General features: G+C 40.8%; 1 protein-coding gene across 3 annotated transcripts in view; it reads left to right on the top strand.

Moving 5' to 3' along the window:
* The window catches only part of LOC106608122 (CYFIP-related Rac1 interactor A), a 42,311-nt gene extending 32,788 nt beyond the window's left edge, over positions 1-9,523 (top strand). Inside the window, exons 3-13 of one of the 3 annotated variants that reach the window (XM_014205860.3) lie at positions 192-271; positions 465-544; positions 2,171-2,292; positions 2,586-2,691; positions 2,902-3,038; positions 3,173-3,250; positions 3,520-3,636; positions 3,871-3,950; positions 4,098-4,224; positions 4,503-4,573; positions 4,962-9,523. In XM_014205860.3, coding sequence (XP_014061335.1) covers positions 472-544; positions 2,171-2,292; positions 2,586-2,691; positions 2,902-3,038; positions 3,173-3,250; positions 3,520-3,636; positions 3,871-3,950; positions 4,098-4,224; positions 4,503-4,573; positions 4,962-5,025 — 975 coding nt within the window. In that variant the 5' untranslated portion in view covers positions 192-271; positions 465-471 and the 3' untranslated portion in view covers positions 5,026-9,523. The remainder of the gene's footprint in view (positions 1-191; positions 272-464; positions 545-2,170; positions 2,293-2,585; positions 2,692-2,901; positions 3,039-3,172; positions 3,251-3,519; positions 3,637-3,870; positions 3,951-4,097; positions 4,225-4,502; positions 4,574-4,961) is intronic. The other 2 variants (XM_014205861.3, XM_014205862.3) reach the window with 2 other exon arrangements.
* The last annotated feature ends 10,245 nt before the right edge of the window (positions 9,524-19,768 follow it).

Raw genomic sequence — 19,768 nt, 5'->3', positions numbered from 1 at the left:
ATAACCTTTTGTTGGTGTGCTTTGTAGTACTGTGAAATGTATTCAAAGGGGATTACAAATAAATTCATTCTTTTTAATCGTTGAATGTTATTTCTACTGTAGTTCTCTTGAATCATTTGACACATTGCATTTGTGAATATATTTAAATGTGTCTAAAAGTATTTATTTTTGTTTTTATCATTTTTGATCAGGTTTGCTGGAATGGGTAATCTTCTAAAAGTCCTTACAAGGGAAATAGAGAACTATCCACATTTTTTCCTGGACTTTGAAAGTAAGTCTGAAGGAGGAGTGTGCAGGAGTTTGACTGGAGGTGTAACCATGAAACGCTTCCCCCAGTCAGTCAGCAAGTGGTTTATATCTATGGGTCCCCTCTGGACATAAAGCTGTGTAGGTGTCTGTCTGTACCTGTCTCTATCTCTCTAACACACCACACCTCTTTCTTCTCTGGCTTTCCTCTCTTTCAGAAACCAAATGGGGAATCTGTTAAAAGTGCTCACTTGCACTGAACTTGAGCAGGGACCAAACTTTTTCCTTGACTTTGAAAGTGAGCACAGCTGAGTTCTTCTTCCTTCTCTAGAGTTTTACTTCAGTAGAGCTCCTTTACTAACCAGGGTTTGGGGACAGTTCCATTTCAATACGCTTCCAATTGCATAACTGCGAAGTAACAATTATTTTCAATTAGGATAATTTTTTCATTGGCCGAATTGAACTGGAATTAATTCTGACCCTGTTACTAAGCTACCTGCATGCTTCATAGTCTATGCTCCTAGAACGGCCCATTGCTTGTCTATCGTCTAATCAAGATGCATGTTTTCACGCAGTTTTTTAGCATGCACCATTTCTTCATGTCTAATGGCAGCAAATTATGCATTATCAACAAAAAAAACTAAAACTGATGTTATCCTATTTGATGTTTAATATGTCCTGATGTCCTGACCTTTCAGTGCTGTGCTTTTCCCTGATTTAGTTGTCCTGGAGTAGAAAGCAGAACTAGGCCCAGATTTAGTTAGAGCTAACATAGTGATCGTAAGCCATAGTCATGTTATTGTATATCATGTAACATCTGGATGTGGCTAAGCTGTATGTCTGTTGCTTCATTGCCTTGCACTCTTCCTACACATGATATAGGCTCGAGACAGCAGCTGAACTGTTATCATAATAAAAGATACTCTTGGCTTAAATGACACAGAGAAATGGGAGAAACACTCACACTAAGCATATTCCTTAGTAGTATCCTAATTCACTCTCGTTGTCATAGAGAAAGGGAATGTTTTACAATGCATTTACTCTCCACAGTCATAGTATTTTGACATCAACTGATGTTCTGTCGGGAAATAATGTAGGTTACTGACTGACTGTGTGTTAGCTGCAGCTTCTAATATGAAAATGCCTTGAGTATGATTAAGAGCTTGCCATCTAAAGGGCAGAGCTATTAGCCGCTGCCTTGTAGGGAGCAGCTCTTTGTGCTGCTATTATCCTGGCAGATCCCATGCTGCTCTTCTGTTTACCACAGAGTAGCCTTTCCCTGTCTCATGCTTAGATGATCTTTGAACCTAGAGATATTAATGTTTATGTCATGCTTGCTGAATGTTTTACAATTCCCTCACTAAAGTATATTGTATCATGCTATTCGTTGCTGAGATTCTATTCTAAGCCTTAGAAGTTGTATTACGGTGTAAGAAAATGCCCTATGCATACATGCATGATTGGTTTTTGACAACCAAATAAAGGTATACACATAGTTCCCAATTCCTGTTAAAGGACAGTTTGTATCACATAATCATTGAAAACCAAATTGTCAGAATGTGTATGAGTTTAATGTCCACCCCAGTACAGTGTTGTTGTGTTGTCTATATGCTGCCTGCTAGCTAGCCAGGCTAACTGTTGTGTTGTCTATATGCTGCCTGCTAGCTAGCCAGGCTAACCGTTGTTATGTTGTCTATATGCTGCCTGCTAGCTAGCCAGGCTAACCGTTGTTATGTTGTCTATATGCTGCCTGCTAGCTAGCCAGGCTAACTGTTATGTTGTCTATATGCTGCCTGCTAGCTAGCCAGGCTAACTGTTATGTTGTCTATATGCTGCCTGCTAGCTAGCCAGGCTAACTGTTGTTATGTTGTCTATATGCTGCCTGCTAGCTAGCCAGGCTAACTGTTGTTGTGGTGTGTGTCAGATGCACAGCCCACAGACTGTGAGAGAGATGTATGGAACCAGGTGAACGCGGTGCTCCAGGATTCTGAGAGCATCCTCTCTGGCCTACAGGCCTACAAGGGAGCCGGACAGGAGATACGAGAGGTATGTATATCTACTGGATATGCTTACACACACACACACACACACACACACACACACACACACACACACACACACACACACACACACACACACACACACAGTCGTAGGCACAGGCTATGCATATTCACACTCACAAATGTGCGTACACACGCACTCAAACAAATCTATAAATATAAAGCTCAATTGATGATTTCATACCAGGCATCTCAGAATGGTTTCCATTACCCATTTTTTTTATATTCCGTATAGATGATGTATATTTAACCATGGCGTCTGTCACTGTTTCCGCCCAGGCCATTCAGAACCCCAATGACATGATCCTACAGGAGAGAGCCTGGAACTCAGTCTGTCCCTTAGTCATACGACTCAAAAAGTTGTACGGCTTCTCGCTGAGACTAGGTAAGTCCAACCTTTATTCCTCCACGAAGAAGCACTTAGCGTGCCGGGGGATGACATTTTAATTACTAATTAAAAATAAAAAAAATACAACCTCACCATTTTCCTTCTTCAGGTGTTTGAAGAGGGCCCTCCATAGCCTGCTGGAGAGCCTGGCGTGTTTAAAACTTAACGCATGTTTGTAATGTATTAACTGTGTTTCTTCTCCTGTAGAGCGGGCCCTACAGAGCCTGCTGGAGTCCCTGACATGCCCCCCGTACACCCCCACCCAGCACCTAGAGAAGGAGCAGGCTCTGGCCAAACAGTTTGCTGAGATCCTTCACTTTACCCTGCGCTTCGACGAACTCAAGGTCACACACACGTCATTTCAAACTGTTAATTTCTGTACACAAGTGCAAAGTTAGCAACGATTTTATTCCCTCTTGACAATTGACAGTTCCCATGTTGTCTGTTGGAACTAAATGATTGTCCTCTTGACTTTCAGATGAGAATTCCTGCCATCCAGAATGACTTCAGTTATTACAGGAGGACCATCAGCCGAAACAGGATAAACAACATGAATGTGAGTCAGAGAGAACTGTTATGACGGTCATGTCTAGGGTTGCAAAAAATCATGTAACTTGACCAATCTTCCAACAGGGATTTCTGAAAAACCTGGTAATTTTTGGAAAGTTACCAGAATTTTGTGACCCTAGTCATGTCCGTTTTAGTCTGAATGTGACAGAATAGCTTGTCTGTGTTTGGCCTGGTTAGCAGTCCTCTGTTGACATCCACTCTGCCTTTAAGCTAAAGATGGATCAGATGTTGACCCTCTTCCTGTTTTGTCTTCAGTTGGATATAGAGAGAGAGGTCAACAATGAGATGGCCAACAGAATGTCACTGTTCTACGCTGAGGCGACGCCCATGCTGAAAACCTTAAGCACAGCTACGACAAACTTCGTAACAGAGGTAAGAGACTTCCTTCTTATTGTTAGCTGCTCTGTGAAAAGAGTTGATGGTTAGATTTGTGTTAACTTAAGTTAATAGCAGCACTGTCTATTAGAGTTCAGTTGTTACTCCCTGTTCAGTCAGATTGTGAAGCAGGTGGGTGTTGTGTTGATAGTTGTAAGTTAAGTCTGGTTCCCTCATTTCTTCATCATTTTCAGTCTGATGGTTTGTGTTGTTACCTTGTTATATCTCCAGAACAAGACATTACCTCTGGAGAACACCACTGACGTTCTCAGTACAATGGCCAGTGTCTGTAAAGTCATGCTGGAGACACCGTGAGTTGACTTGATTTGCTTTACCTGTAGACATTTAGCAGAGAGACTATTCAGAGTGAGTCTGTTTATCAATGCCGCGCTATAAACAACTGTTCAAGGTGTACTGTGATTTGGCGTGCGTGTGTGTGCGTCTCTCTCTCCCTTCAGAGACTACACGTGCCGGTTCAACAGTGAGGACACGCTGCTGTTCTGTATGAGAGTGATGGTTGGAGTCATCATCCTGTACGACCACGTCCATCCCAACGGAGCCTTCAACAAGTCCTCCAAGATAGACGTGAGAACCTCCTCTCACCTATACTGATACTACTGGGCCGTTTACAGGGAACGGTAACCTCGAAGTTAGAGAAGGCTCCCCGTTCCAATCCCAGTCCTGAGGACTTCCCATCCCGTATTGAATAATAAAGTACATCTTCTATACATACAGTGGCTACTGAAACACACGATGCTATCTCGCTGTTTTCTCCAAGTCATGCCAATGGAAAATGTGTGTGAATGTCTGAATGTTTTACACGTGTATCCAGAGTAATTGTGCATTTTTTTGTTTTTCATCAGATGAAGGGATGCATAAAGGTCCTCAAAGAACAGCCAGCAGATAATGTTGAAGGTCTCCTGAACGCCCTCAAGTAAGTCTCTATCCTCGCTTTAGTTTAGTACTTCTCTGATGAGATGGTACTTCTCTGATGAGATGGTACTTCTCTGATGAGATGGTACTTCTCTGATGAGATGGTACTTCTCTGATGAGATGGTACTTCTCTGATGACGCACCTTATTCAGTTGAAATGCCAGATGATTTATAAATGGTATTGTGGTAGGAGTGCTCCTTAGCTTCCAATATTACTGAATGGTAGAGGGTGGTCTCTGGATCGTTTCCACAGCAATACAGCAAACTATCCGAAGGCACTTCTGTATATCTTTTAAAAACCTTTATTAAATTGGCTTATTTTGATAAAGGTTAAAAACAACCGTCACCTAGGTTTTTCAGCCCTATGCCTTCATCCTGCTGTCTTTCAGGTTCACCACCAAACACCTGCACGACGAGTCCACTCCAAAAAACATCCGCTCCATGCTTCAGTAATGTTTTTATATGAAGAGGATCAATGTACTGACCTCAACGAAAGATGTATATGTTTACATAATTTAAAAGACTGGATGTTAATACTTGTGTATTTACATAGTCATTCCCTGCAAGTTACTGAAACGTATAGAACATATACCTTTTTTCTTCGAAAAATGAATTGCTTTTTACTGTTATTATGTTAACATACCTTTCAGCCTTACAAACTGAGCTTGGCAAGTAGCATTTGGAGAAATAAGCACTCTGGTTGGTTCTTGTGACTGAGCCAAGCACTCTGGTTGGTTCCTGTGACTGAGCCAAGCACTCTGGTTGGTTCCTGTGACTGAGTGTGCGAATTAAAGGAGCTTCATTTGTTGTTTGTCAACAAAAGATGAATTCCAAATCAACTCCTAGCCCGGGGTGTATTAATTAGTCGGATTCCGTTTGCAACAGAAATCGTTTACTGCAGCAACTAAATGGAAACAAACAGAGCAAACGGAACCAAACGTGTAGGGACCTACCTGCATGTGTCCAATAAACTCTTGTTTCTGTTGCAAAATGTTTTACGATTTGAAATAAACGTTTTCCATTGCAAAGGAATCCGACTAATGAATACACCCCATGTTCCAGATCTGTTTGTCCTGTCTTCCCAACTCATGTGGATGGCAAGGTGAAGATTGTTCAATCTTCTCCATCTACAAGGTGCCTAGGGAGTAGGGGCTAGCTAGGGGCTGGTTTGGAATTTAGCAAGGGAAGCGTTGAGGGGGAAAAGTGATGGCTTTCATATAACATGTTCTCAGTGAGTTGGTGGACTTTGTGCTTTGTTGGCAAGAAAATGACAGAAAAGGCAGTACGTGCCTAAGAGATAAACAGATCAACCAAATGTTTATTTTTTTACCTGTATGACAGGAGGATTGGGACACAGTGTGATTTTAGTTCTTTATTTTTCATGAGGGGTTTTTCTTGTCTGTATTTGGGGCTCTGTATCTAACAGAAATCTATTGTTCAAAAAAGCAGCTTTAAATAAAAACTGTCAGGTTATATTTAAGTGACACGGAGTGGCAAAAACAATTCCTTCCACCGCTTTTGTGATCTCTACTCCTGTAGTAGGATGGCGGTGATGAACCTTCTCTCCTAGTCGTTCTCCTTTATACTGTAAGACCAGTCAGACTGTTGTCCCATTCTCTACCCCTATAGAGTACCACAGTATGAGTCATAATACCCATAAAACCTAGCGGTCAAATAAGGAAATGGTTCCAATTGTTTTTCCACCATTCATTTTTCCTGTAGGTGATTTTAGAAACACTTAAAATAAGGGCTGTCTTTCATGTAGGCTTACCTTGGTGTGAGGTTTTGATGACAGTGTAAATCTCTCCTAGGACAAGGTGACTTTTATCAATATATTCACCTCTATTTAATCCCCCAAAATTAAATGCAAATTTGTTGCTATCAGAAAGAACTACAAATGCCATGATGATCTGGACTAGACTACCAAATTCAGGCAATCTCTGGATTAACTATGTAATGTTAGCTAAATTTAGTAATAAATAAATTGGCTACATTTCTTTAAATTGACAATTCTGTGAACTGTCTTTTGAATGTTTATATTGACCGGTGGCGTACAAATACCCTAAAAACTACTTAAGTAGTACTTTAAAGTATCTGTACTTTTACTATTTATATTTTTGACAACTTTTAATTTTACTTCACTAAATTCCTAAAGAAAATAATGTACTTTTTACTCCAAACATTTTCCCTGACACCCAAAAGTACTCATTACATTTTCAATGCTTAGCAGGACAGGAATTTTGTCCAATTCACACACTTATCAAGAGAACATCCCTGGTCATCCCTACTGCCTCTGATCTGGCGGACTCATTAAGCACGAATAGTTCATTTGGAAATTATGTCTAAGTTTGGAGAGTGCCCCTGACTGTCCATAAAAAAATAATAATAATGTTTTGTCGGGTTTGTTTAATATAAGGAATTTGAAATTATTTATACTTTTACTTTGATACTTAAGTATATTTAAAACCAAATACTTTTAGACTTTTCCTTACGTATTTTACTGGGTGACTCACTTTTTCATTTTCTATTATGGTTTCTTTACTTTTACTCAAGTATGACAATTGGGTACTTTTTCCACCACTGAAATTGACACAATACCTGTTAGCAAAGGTGTCAGCTAGAGATGACGTGCAGGAGCTTGCAGGGATTTGTAGTCTTGTATGATGTCTATTTTGATTCAAATTAGCATTTTCAAATCTGAGCGTAAATGGAGCCGAATATATTGATATAAAGTCACCTTGTCCGAGAACGATTTTCACGGTTATCAAAATGCCACACCAGAGTAAGCCTACACGAAAGACAGCTCTTATTTTAAGTGTTTCTAAAATCCCCTATGGGGAAAAATGAATGGTGGGAAAACGATTGGAACCATTTCCTTGTTTGACCTCTAGGTTCTATGGATGTTATGACACCTCCGCTGTGGGACTTTATACCTGAAGTGTATTGAGTACAGGGAGTTTTCACACCTGTCCTTTCCATGAAGGTGTGTGAACAAGTACACACTTTGAGAAGTAGGGTTGGGAATTGGACTGCGGTGGAAAAATAAATCCCTGAAAATGTATCATTTCGGTATACAAAGTGCCATTCTGAAGAATACAGCCTTGTCTCAATTTTTTCATTTTTTTTCTTTCATCCAGAATACAAAGATATTTGTCACCTGATTTTGTTTGGAATGACTCTGATTAAATCTGGAGTCTTGATTCGATGTTAGATGAAATATATAAATGTCAGACTGTTGTTAAACCTGTAACTTTTGTTTTCTTTTGAGCTGTTCTTTGTGTAGACCATTGTTTCATGCTAATGAATGTTGACCAAAGGGGCATTATAGTGGAGTTCTCTAAACTCATTCAGCTTGTATACAATGGTGTGTGTGTGTGTGTGTGTATGTATATTTGACTTGGTTCAGTGGTCAATTGAATTAATATAATTATTAACTGGAGAACAATATTGGAAAGTTATGTACAAAACGACAGGATTGTGAGTTGCGTCTGTAATGAAAATACATGGTGTTCTATGAATTGGAGAAAACCGTTGTTTGGTGATCTGACTTAACATATAGGTCAGACAATCGCATGTTAGGGTTAATGACTTGTAGAAATCCTGTGGTGTGCTGCGGTCTCGATCTCGTCTGTCCAGGCGAACGTGGAATTTAAGCTGTTTTAAGATGGACTACCTTTTTGGGTTACCGTACCACCGACTGCTCTGTCCGGACTACCACTAAAGTACCCCCTCGTGCATTTACCAGTACGCCTATGGTATAATGGGTCTTCTCAAGTACCCCATATGGATAGTCCTAGTACCCCCATGGGTCCTAGTACCCCTGGTTGGGAACCACTAGACTAATAGGCCATTGTCATGTTGAGCAGCATCCAAACAATTAGCCTGCTCCTGCCCATTCCATTTCTGCGTTTACATAGGGAGCCCAATTCTGATCTTTTGCCCAATTATTGTCAAAGGATCTGATCTGATTGGTCAAAGATCCAATTAGTGAAAACAAGATCAGAATAAGGCTGCCTGTCTGAACGCAGTCAATGAGTGACAGGGAGTTGGCATGATGTGACAGACAGACTGGCACTAAAGACTGACTACTAAATACTAGCTAAGCTTTTACAAATGTATCCTGTTCACTGTCCTGTTCACATGTTTCCTTATCAGAGAGAGACAACCCTAGGGCCATTTTTAAAATGGGCTTTTTCACTAGACTGAAGTAGCTTGTGCCTTTACTTGTCGCTAAGTCAGCAGTATAGACACCAACCTCAGATAATTATGAATTAAATCTATTTAATTAGACAGTAAATAGGATTTACAGTGCTAATGTGAAATGAGACAAAGGGCTATGGATTTTGAAATCCATGCAAAATCTAAATATGTAGCTATATCTTACCGTATCAATTTTAATACTTGATGCACACTGCATCTGTGTACTCATCGTAACATAAAATACTAGTAACAAAAATCTGTTGAACCACCAAAAAATGTCCTCCGTGGATTTTAACGTTCATGTTAATTGTTTATTTTCTATATTTTCTGGTAATCCAGAATACATTGACAATTGAGACATACTTTTTGTGTGAAGGACAATTTGTATATGCAATGAATGAATACTGTACATGGACAAGACATTCAGTTAACTGTACATACAGTATGATATTGATACATATACTGAGGTTGTTTTAAAGGTTTAATTCCAAAACCGATTTCTGTCAAACCTCTGTCAGTATTGAACTCCAAAATGCCTTTTTCAGCCCAATATATGCTATTATGATTATTGTGTGTTGAATGCAAGCTGTATTGAATATTATTGAGATATTTCAATATAAAGAAGGAAAAGAAGTTCGCTGACAACTGTTTGATAGTTTGGAACGCTGGTTCAATGTTTCTAAATGGCTTTTGCTTTATATTGCATATTGAATGGGTTTGAACTGAAAATAAAACTGGTACATTTCCTGCACCTGGGTTTGTTCTAATGAATATTGTATTTACATTTTCCAGATGTAGCCATATGTTTATATATTTTGTATTTCTGTCATAATGAAACTTAGTGGAAGTGAAGGTAAACATGATTTGATGTAAATCCCATGTCAAGAGAACACTATCAGTCCATCGTCCCAGTACTGTGTTGGTTGAAAAGCTTATTTTCTGATTCTCCCTCCTCCCCATTGCCTCTGTCCCTGCAGTCTGCAGTGCTGTTTGGCGTCTGAGTACTGCAGTACTTAAGTGCTCCACAGGGTGGCGATATGAGGATCCACCACTGGAAGCTGGTAGTTGTGGTGTTGCTAAAACCTCCAAAACATGTACGTGAATAATATGTGATACAGTAGATGCACAATAAGAAAGAAAGCTTTGATTGAGTAAGAATGTAATGTCACATGTTGCCTTGGACAGAGAGACTTCAGCACAGAGACAAAGGATTCTTATTTGATGGAGAGCTCTATCATTCTGTTATAGTTCCACCAAGAATGTGCATTGAAGGAATTGGTCTTACTAGGCGTGATCCTGTGTCTGTGATGAAAAGGAGGGAATGAAGGAATGAAGGAAGGAGCCAAAGAAGGTGGAAGGAAGGAAAGAAGTAAGGGCGGAAGGAAAGATGCATTTTAAACATGTTTCGTACTGATGTGATCCTGTGTGTCCTTGTTGATGCCCTCCGTCCTTCCTGTCTGAGCCTGGGCACCGCTGACCTCACCGGACTAGGACTGTATGGTGGTGGGTGTGGGAATGTATGTAATGTTAAAGCCCCTCCCCCTCAGCTAAACACTTCAACTGAACTCTCTATCCGTCTCTCTATGGTGGACTATGGTGTGATGTACTGTATGGCGTGATGTACTGTATGGTGGACTGTAAGCTGGACTGTATGGTGTACTGTATGATATGGTGGACTGTATGGTGTACTGTATGATATGGTGGACTGTAAGATGTACTGGACTGTATGACTGTATGGTGTACTGTTTGGTGTTCTATGGTGTACTGTATGGTGTACTGGATTGTATGGACTGTACGGGGTACTGGACTGTATGGTGTTCTGTACTGTATGGTGTACTGGATTGTATGGTGGACTGTACGGGGTACTGTACTATATGGGGTGCTGTATGGCTTACCGTGCTGTATGGCGTGCTGTGGTGGACTGTATGGTGTACTGTATGCCCTACTGTATGCCGTACTGTATGGTGTACTGTATGCCCTACTGTATGCCGTACTGTATGGTGTACTGTATGCCCTACTGTATGCCGTACTGTATGGTGTACTGTATGTCTACATGTTATAGTGTCTGTATTGTCCATGTCCAAGCTGTCAAATGAGAGAATTAGTAAACTACTTTTATTGTACTTTTATTTACTAATATATTTAGGTGTTTTATCTTTTAGTTTGGTATTTCTGTAGAAGGAAACACTTAGAATTTTCCTCTACCCCTCCCCTGAAGCAGCATCAGTGTTTTTGTCCTCACTGACACACACACAGTCCCCTGGGTAGTGTATTAACATACATTTCCATATGCATGATGCCTCTTGGTGTGTGGGTTGGTTCGTCTATCCTTGTGGGGGACCTCAAATAACCAAAATTCCCCACAAGGATAGTAAAACAAGGAAAATTCTCTCTTGTGGGGTCATTTCCCATGCCATCATGAGGACAAAATCATTTTAAGCTTAGGGTTTAGGGTTACGGTTAGAATCAGGGTTAGTGTTTAGGGTTATGGGTTACGGAAAATAGGATTTAATGGAAAATCATTTTAGGTCCCCACGAGGATAGAAGAGCAAAACTGTTTGTCACATTCTATTAAAAGGTGCCTACTAGTGGCTTGGTCTTGTGTAGTTTATAAATGGCTGCAGACAGCTCTTCTTTATGTTGTCTGGCTTGGCCTTGTGTAGTTTATAAATGGCTGCAGACAGCTCTTCTTTATGTTGTCTGGCTTGGTCTTGTGTAGTTTATAAATGGCTGCAGACAGCTCTTCTTTATGTTGTCTGGCTTGGTCTTGTGTAGTTTATAAATGGCTGCAGACAGCTCTTCTTTATGTTGTCTGGCTTGGCCTTGTGTAGTTTATAAATGGCTGCAGACAGCTCTTCTTTATGTTGTCTGGCTTGGTCTTGTGTAGTTTATAAATGGCTGCAGACAGCTCTTCTATGTTGTCTGGCTTGGTCTTGTGTAGTTTATAAATGGCTGCAGACAGCTCTTCTTTATGTTGTCTGGCTTGGTCTTGTGTAGTTTATAAATGGCTGCAGACAGCTCTTCTTTATGTTGTCTGGCTTGGTCTTGTGTAGTTTATAAATGGCTGCAGACAGCTCTTCTTTATGTTGTCTGGCTTGGTCTTGTGTAGTTTATAAATGGCTGCAGACAGCTCTTCTTTATGTTGTCTGGCTTGGTCTTGTGTAGTTTATAAATGGCTGCAGACAGCTCTTCTTTATGTTGTCTGGCTTGGTCTTGTGTAGTTTATAAATGGCTGCAGACAGCTCTTCTTTATGTTGTCTGGCTTGGTCTTGTGTAGTTTATAAATGGCTGCAGACAGCTCTTCTTTATGTTGTCTGGCTTGGCCTTGTGTAGTTTATAAATGGCTGCAGACAGCTCTTCTTTGTGTTGATCTGGCTTGGCCTCGTGTAGTTTATAATTGGCTGCGGACAGCTCTTTATTCTTTGTGTTGATCTGGCTTGGCCTCGTGTAGTTTATAAATGGCTGCGGACAGCTCTTTATTCTTTGTGTTGATCTGGCTTGGCCTCGTGTAGTTTATAAATGGCTTTGCAGACAGCTCTTATTCTTTGTGTTGATTGGCTTGGCCTCGTGTAGTTTATAATTTGATTTGGACAGCTCTTTATTCTTTGTGTTGATTGGCTTGGCCTCATGTAGTTTATAATTTGATTTGGACAGCTCTTTATTCTTTGTGTTGATTGGCTTGGCCTCATGTAGTTTATAATTTGATTTGGACAGCTCTTTATTCTTTGTGTTGATTGGCTTGGCCTCATGTAGTTTATAATTTGATTTGGACAGCTCTTTATTCTTTGTGTTGATTGGCTTGGCCTCATGTAGTTTATAATTTGATTTGGACAGCTCTTTATTCTTTGTGTTGATTGGCTTGGCCTCATGTAGTTTATAATTTGATTTGGACAGCTCTTTATTCTTTGTGTTGATTGGCTTGGCCTCATGTAGTTTATAATTTGATTTGGACAGCTCTTTATTCTTTGTGTTGATTGGCTTGGCCTGGTTGGTGGTGATCACCCCGCTGATCTGTACTTAGATCATGTCACAGGAACACCAGGTCAAGTTACATGAGAATTCTTAGCCTAATTAATCCGATGTGCTGATTGTTCAATTCAATACAACTGAATTTACAGTGAGGGGGGGAAAGTATTTGATCCCCTGCTGATTTTGTACATTTGCCCACTGACAAAGACATTTTTTTCTTGTTATTCTGTCTCACTGTTCAAATAAACCTACCATTAAAATTATAGACTGATCATTTCTTTGTCAGTGGGCAAACATACAAAATCAGCAGGGGATCAAATACTTTTTTTCCCTCACTGTATCCCAGGCCACAGGGGCAGTGCATAATAGGTTGTGCTTTCATTTGGGAATGAATGCAATGGTATGGTAAATGCTTTGTATTTTAAGACTGATGTAAATTTCCCTTTACACACACACACAAACTACCAGAGGAAGTGGTCTTAAGTCATGCTCTATGGGGTCCAGATTTTATTTATTTATTTTTAACTTTTATTTTTTTTGTTTTTTTTTTATTAACAGTAACATGCAAAACATAAACAAAACAGCCAGAGGGATTCCAAAGAATTGAGAAAGAAAAAAAAATATTCCACATTATGTCAAATCAAATACAGACATAGCGAATACATTTTTGACATTTTGTTTTGTACACGTTTTAAAAACTAAATAGTTTTCCACATCAGATTAAAAAAATTCAGAAAAGGGGCTTTTTCTTCATACATTTTGATTTGTGTATGAAACATTTTCCTAATAAAATAAAGACATTTATGACATACTCAGGTTCAATTGTGGAATCGGTGTAGTAAAAATGTCAAACTTAGAAATTTCAATGGTTGTATGCAATTTGAGGCCAAGATATAGTTTTACATCAGTCCAGAACACTTCACTATATAAACAATTACAGAATAAGTGTTCAATAGATTCAGTTTCTAGTTCACAAAAACTGCATTCACTAGTAACATCAAGTATGTATTTAGAAATCAAACTATTACACGGATAGAATCTATGGATTATCTTAAAGGAGATCTCCTTCACTTTATTGGTCACCATAAATTTGTGTGGAATGAGCCAAGCACGGCGCCAGTTTACATCAAACGATGAAGCCCAACAAAATATCACAGAGGGAATAGATTTCCTGTAGAAAGTATCCCTTAATTAACGATTGTTGAATTTCGTATCTAGTAGACCAATGCCATTCACCTGAACATTGCTATATGGGGTCCAGATTCTCTAGATAGTTCAATCCCAGTGTCATTGGGGTGTATGTCTGTACCCCTCCAAGTGGGCAGCCCCTTCAGCTGGGACCCCCTCGTGGTGCTGCCATCGCCCATCTCTCACTGAACATCGCCCATCTCTCTGAGGATACTTTATTATTGGTTTAAGGTCACAGTGTTTATGGGCGTCACCTCTGGGATGATGAACTACTGCTTTGAGGGAGTCTGAACACACACATTGTCACAGGAACTGTCTGTTCCTTACAAGTCGTTTTAAACACTGTCCAGGCCCCCAATCACTCACCTTAGGTTTGCTGATGTGGAGCTCCAGTACTGTCTCTATGTAGTGTCTCTTCCAGACTCCCTGTTCAAACGGTGTCGGGACAAAGTTGATGCACCAGCCCAGTCTGAGACACTTGGGCATCCACAGCTGGTCCAATTCAACTATACCCTCCCAGTGCCAACTCACCTGCCAACACAGGTATACAGATACCACTAACATGGGGCATGGCATAATACAGTATATTAAAGTGTGGTTTCGTATGTATTCGTCATAAATCTCCTGTGACGATCTGAAGGATCAGGTTACAGTGGGTCAGCTCTACAGCATGCTCTCTCGTAGAGGGGGAGAGCGGGAAGTCGGCTGTTTTATGGCGGTTGGAAAATACGCTGCCTCTATTCTCTGTAGTGTTTGAGATTGGAATGTAAACTGTGGAACACAGAGAGACACTTGGACATCAAGTTTAAATAATTAAACAAATGTATGTTTTTGAGAATGTGGGAGTGGTCCATGGACACTTAAGGGACAGTCATGTCGAGTGTGGTTCATTTGGTGTTCTCATGAAGGACAGGAAACACACATTACTGTGTCTCTGGTTGTGTACACTTCTCAATTCTGGGGTTTACATCTAAATGTTATGAAACGTATATGATCGCATATGAAACTATTTGTGAAAAGATGAAATGTGATGTTAGACTTCTAAATGGGAGTATGGATTTTCATATGAAGTTTACCTAGTTAGTGGCCACGCCCCCGTGAGTACAGACGTTTACATCGTCGTCATAGAGCCACCCCTTCTTCCACAGAGTATAAAACCACTTCCAACAAAATTTACATCAGATCAGAAAACATGAAGCGGTAGATGCAGTTGAAGTCGGAAGTTTACATACACTTAGGTTGGAGTCATTAAAACTTGTTTTTCAACCACTCCACAAATTTCTTGTTAACAAACTATCATTTTGGTAAGTCTGTTAGGACATTACATTGTGCATGACACAAGTCAGTTTTTCCAACCACTCATAATTCACTGTATCACAATTCCAGTGGGTCAGAAGTTTACATACACTAAGTTGACTGTGCCTTTTTAAACAGCTTGGAAAATTCCAGAAAATGATGTAATGGCTTTAGAAGCTTCTGATAGGCTAATTGACATCATTTGAGTCAATTGGAGGTGTACCTGTGGATGTATTTCAAAGGCCTACCTTCAAACTCAGTGTCTCTTCGCTTGACATCATGGCAAAATCAAAAGAAATCAGCCAAGACCTTAGAGAAAGTCTGGTTCATCCTTGGGAGCAATTTCCAAACGCCTGAAGGTACCACGTTCATCTGCACAAACAATAGTACGCAAGTATAAACACCATGGGACCACGCAGCTGTCATACCGCTCAGGAAGGAGACGCATTCTGTCTCCTAGAGATGAACGTACTTTGGTGCGAAAAGTGCAAATCAATCCCAGAACAACAGCAAAGGACCTTGTGAAGATGCTGGAGGAAACAGGTACAAAAGTATCTATATCCACAGTAAAATGAGTGCTATATTGACATAACCTGAAAGGTTGCTCAGCAAGGAAGAAGCCACTGCTCCAAAACCACAATAAAAAAGCCAGACTACGGTTTGCAACTGCACATGGGAACAAAGATCGTACTTTTTGGAGAAATGTCCTCTGGTCTGATGAAACAAAATAGAACTGTTTGGCCATAATGACCATCGTTATGTTTGGAGGAAAAAGGGGGAGGCTTGCATGCCGAAGAACACCAACCCAACCGTGAAGCACGGGGTGGCAGCATCATGTTGTGGGAGTGCTTTGCTGCAGGAGGGACTGGTGCACTTCACAAAATAGTTGACATCATGAGGAGGGAAAATGATGTGGACATATTGAAGCAACATCTCAAGACATCAGTCAGGAAGTTAAAGCTTGGTCGCAAATGGGTCTTCCAAATGGACAATGACCCCAAGCATAGTTCCAAAGTTGTGGCAAAATGGATTAAGGACAACAAAGTCAAGGTATTGGAATGGCCATCACAAAGCCCTGACCTCAATCCTATAGAAAATGTGTGCGAGCAAGGAGGCCTACAAACCTGACTCAGTCACCCAACTTATTGTGGGAAGCTTGTGGAAGGCTACACAAAACATTTGACCCAAGTTAAACAATTTAAAGGCAATGCTACCAAATACTAATTGAGTGTATGTAAACTTCTGACCCACTGGGAATGTGATGAAAGATATAAAAGCTGAAATAAATCATTCTCTCTACTATTATTCTGACATTTCACATTCTTAAAATAAAGTGGTGATCCTAAGACAAGGAATTTATACTTAGGATTAAATGTCAGGAATTGTGAAAAACTGAGTTGAAATGTATTTGGCTAAGGTGTATGTAAACTTCCGACTTCAACTGTAAGTACAGTTTTCCTCCACTTTCTTTTTCCGGTCGTCAGTTATGACATTAACATTGATGAGTTGCTGTCAATAGCCCTTTTATGCTGATTCCAATCATACATAGCATTGATATGATGCTCTGCCTTCGAATGGAGCTTAAACCCAGAATCTAAAAAAACAGCGCCTTTTTCCAGTTACAACAACCTGACTGTGATGTGAAGGCAGATTCAGGTGCATTGGGCAGAGAAAAATGCCTACAGGCGAAACAATAAGTTGAATCTTGACTTACAGAATATTCAAGCCATGAATTGTCCTTATAGCAGGAGCTGTTGAAAGCCTTTTTCCTAGTACCATGCTGAGTTCTGGGAAATGTTTTCAAACACGGCAGTACAGGACCCTCTTCTCTGGATCTTGAAATGTCTGAAATACACGTTAAATAATGTGTCATATCTCCATGGAAATGTATAATTAAGGGATCCACAAGATTAGATACTAACAGCTGCTAACTAAAATGTGTAGTTTAAAGTATAGGCCTGGCCTACCATTGGGTCCTTTTGGAACAGCATATCTGGTGCTTGATGCAGTTGGTAGGGGCTCGATGACATCTCCCTTGATACATCTATTACATTAAAATAACACAAGAACCATTACTGTCTGAACACAATAAAAATGCCACAGCCATCAAAACAAGAACATACATGAATCAACAACCAACATTTTAAAGTGAAGCTTAATCTAACAAAATCATCTATTACAAGCTGAAGCTAAACTTAAATTGTGAACTGGGTATGTGACTGACTGCCTGGTAGATGCTCTGACCTGGTGGTGGTAGACGGGGTCCTTGTGAAGTCTGACCACACTGATTCTGACTAGCCTTAGGTAGGGAGCTGCTCTGACCTGGTGGTGGTAGACGGGGTCCTTGTGAAGTCTGACCACACTGATTCTGACTAGCCTTAGGTAGGGAGCTGCTCTGACCTGGTGGTGGTAGACTGGGTCTTTGTGAAGTCTGACCACACTGATTCTGACTAGCCTCAGGTAGGGAGCTGCTCTGACCTGGTGGTGGTAGACTGGGTCCTTGTGAAGTCTGACCACACTGACTCTGACTAGCCTCAGGTAGGGAGCTGCTCTGACCTGGTGGTGATAGACTGGGTCCTTGTGAAGTCTGACCACACTGATTCTGACTAGCCTCAGGTAGGGAGCTGCTCTGACCTGGTGGTGATAGACTGGGTCCTTGTGAAGTCTGACCACACTGACTCTGACTAGCCTCAGGTAGGGAGCTGCTCTGACCTGGTGGTGGTAGACTGGGTCCTTGTGAAGTCTGACCACACTGACTCTGACTAGCCTCAGGTAGGGAGCTGCTCTGACCTGGTGGTGATAGACTGGGTCCTTGTGAAGTCTGACCACACTGACTCTGACTAGCCTCAGGTAGGGAGCTGCTCTGACCTGGTGGTGGTAGACTGGGTCCTTGTGAAGTCTGACCACACTGACTCTGACTAGCCTCAGGTAGGGAGCTGCTCTGACCTGGTGGTGGTAGACTGGGTCCTTGTGAAGTCTGACCACACTGACTCTGACTAGCCTCAGGTAGGGAGCTGCTCTGACCTGGTGGTGATAGACTGGGTCCTTGTGAAGTCTGACCACACTGATTCTGACTAGCCTCAGGTAGGGAGCTGCTCTGGGGTCTGTTTGCACCTGATCTGCCTGTTTGTTCTTCTTTAAAAAGAAGTCTGATATCTCCCTTTCTTTTCATGTTTAATTGACCCTATACAAAAATAAGACAGTCTATGGTTACATATAAGCATCCAATTACCCACATTTTAGTGCAATCTCAATCTTAATTACAAATCCCCATTATCATACCTGTACAATAAACTACCAGCCTAAATTACTAGTTAGATCATGGCTAGCCCTACTCTGCAGCAAGTAACTTAGCTAGCTATAATTTCTTGCACCTTTAAGATATCAGACAGGCTATCTGCAAATTGTGGTAATCTTTTGAGTAACGTTATAACAATTGTTCGTTTTGAGTTCAAGTACTTAAATATAACTGAGTTAATGGATTTCAAATTGCTGAATGTTAACTTGCTGAACACATTTGTATACTGTAACTTATGACACTGCGCTGTATATGCGTGTATAACTAGCACAGATGTAAACATAATGTTAGGCTAAATTGGGAACCGAGCTCTCTTACCTGATCAACTGTCTGTTAATGGAGCCAAAGGTCTAACGTTAATTTACATAGCGACTCAACTTTCGTAAAAGTTGTTCAGGAAACATCAAAATTGTCTGTACTGTCTAAGGTACTGGAGTCCTTAGTTAGTAGGCAGCTAAAGACCTACTTCCAAGAAAACAACATCTTAAATGGAATGTAATCAGGTTTTAGGTCTGGCCACAGCACTGTGTTTCTAGTTGTGTTTAATGTTGTGTTAGTGTATGTAAGTTGTTTTGTCTGAAACGTTGTTCCCTCTGCTGCTATTGGACCAGGTCTCTCTTGGAAAAGAGATGTTATCTCAATGAGAAAAAACCTGTATAAATAAAGGTAAAAACAATTAAATAACCTGATGCTAAACCTTAAAACTTACTTCAAATATGATGCTTTCGCTAATTGCGAAAAGAGCTTGTGGAGCTGTGGAATTCTTCTCTCTTCTTCTTCTGTATGTTCTTCTTATTCTCCTGTATCTCACAACCAACGTTAATATTCCCTCTTCCTCGATTTGGAAAATGTGTCGCCGAACGTCAAAATAAATGACTCTTTCAATAAGAGTTGAAATGAGATGTCAATCAGCCTCAAACTGCCAGTAGCAAATTACATTTTGGGCTGCCACCCGGGGTGGCCAATCAGATGTCAGGGGTGTCCAGTGCCACCCCGGACACACCTCTGGCTCCGCCCCTGTACCTAGGGGCAGGGGCGCCGTATGGGGGGGAAAAGTTGGGAAGATTCTAAGGGCCTGTGACTGACAGGGGCCCTAAAAAAAATATTAGAACATTAGGTACATTTTTTTCCTCCCCATCCCCATAGCCCTGAACCAGCCCTGTCTCCCCATCCCCATTGCCCTGAACCAGTCCTGTCTCCCCATCCCCATAGCCCTGAACCAGCCCTGTCTCCCCATCCCCCTGA

This window comes from Salmo salar, chromosome 06, assembly GCF_965601325.2.
Source record: "Salmo salar chromosome 06, fSalSal1, whole genome shotgun sequence".
Taxonomy (NCBI): Eukaryota; Metazoa; Chordata; class Actinopteri; order Salmoniformes; family Salmonidae; genus Salmo; species Salmo salar.
The sequence above is the reverse complement of the archived record's forward strand: the minus strand, read 5'-3'. Positions and strand labels throughout refer to the sequence as shown.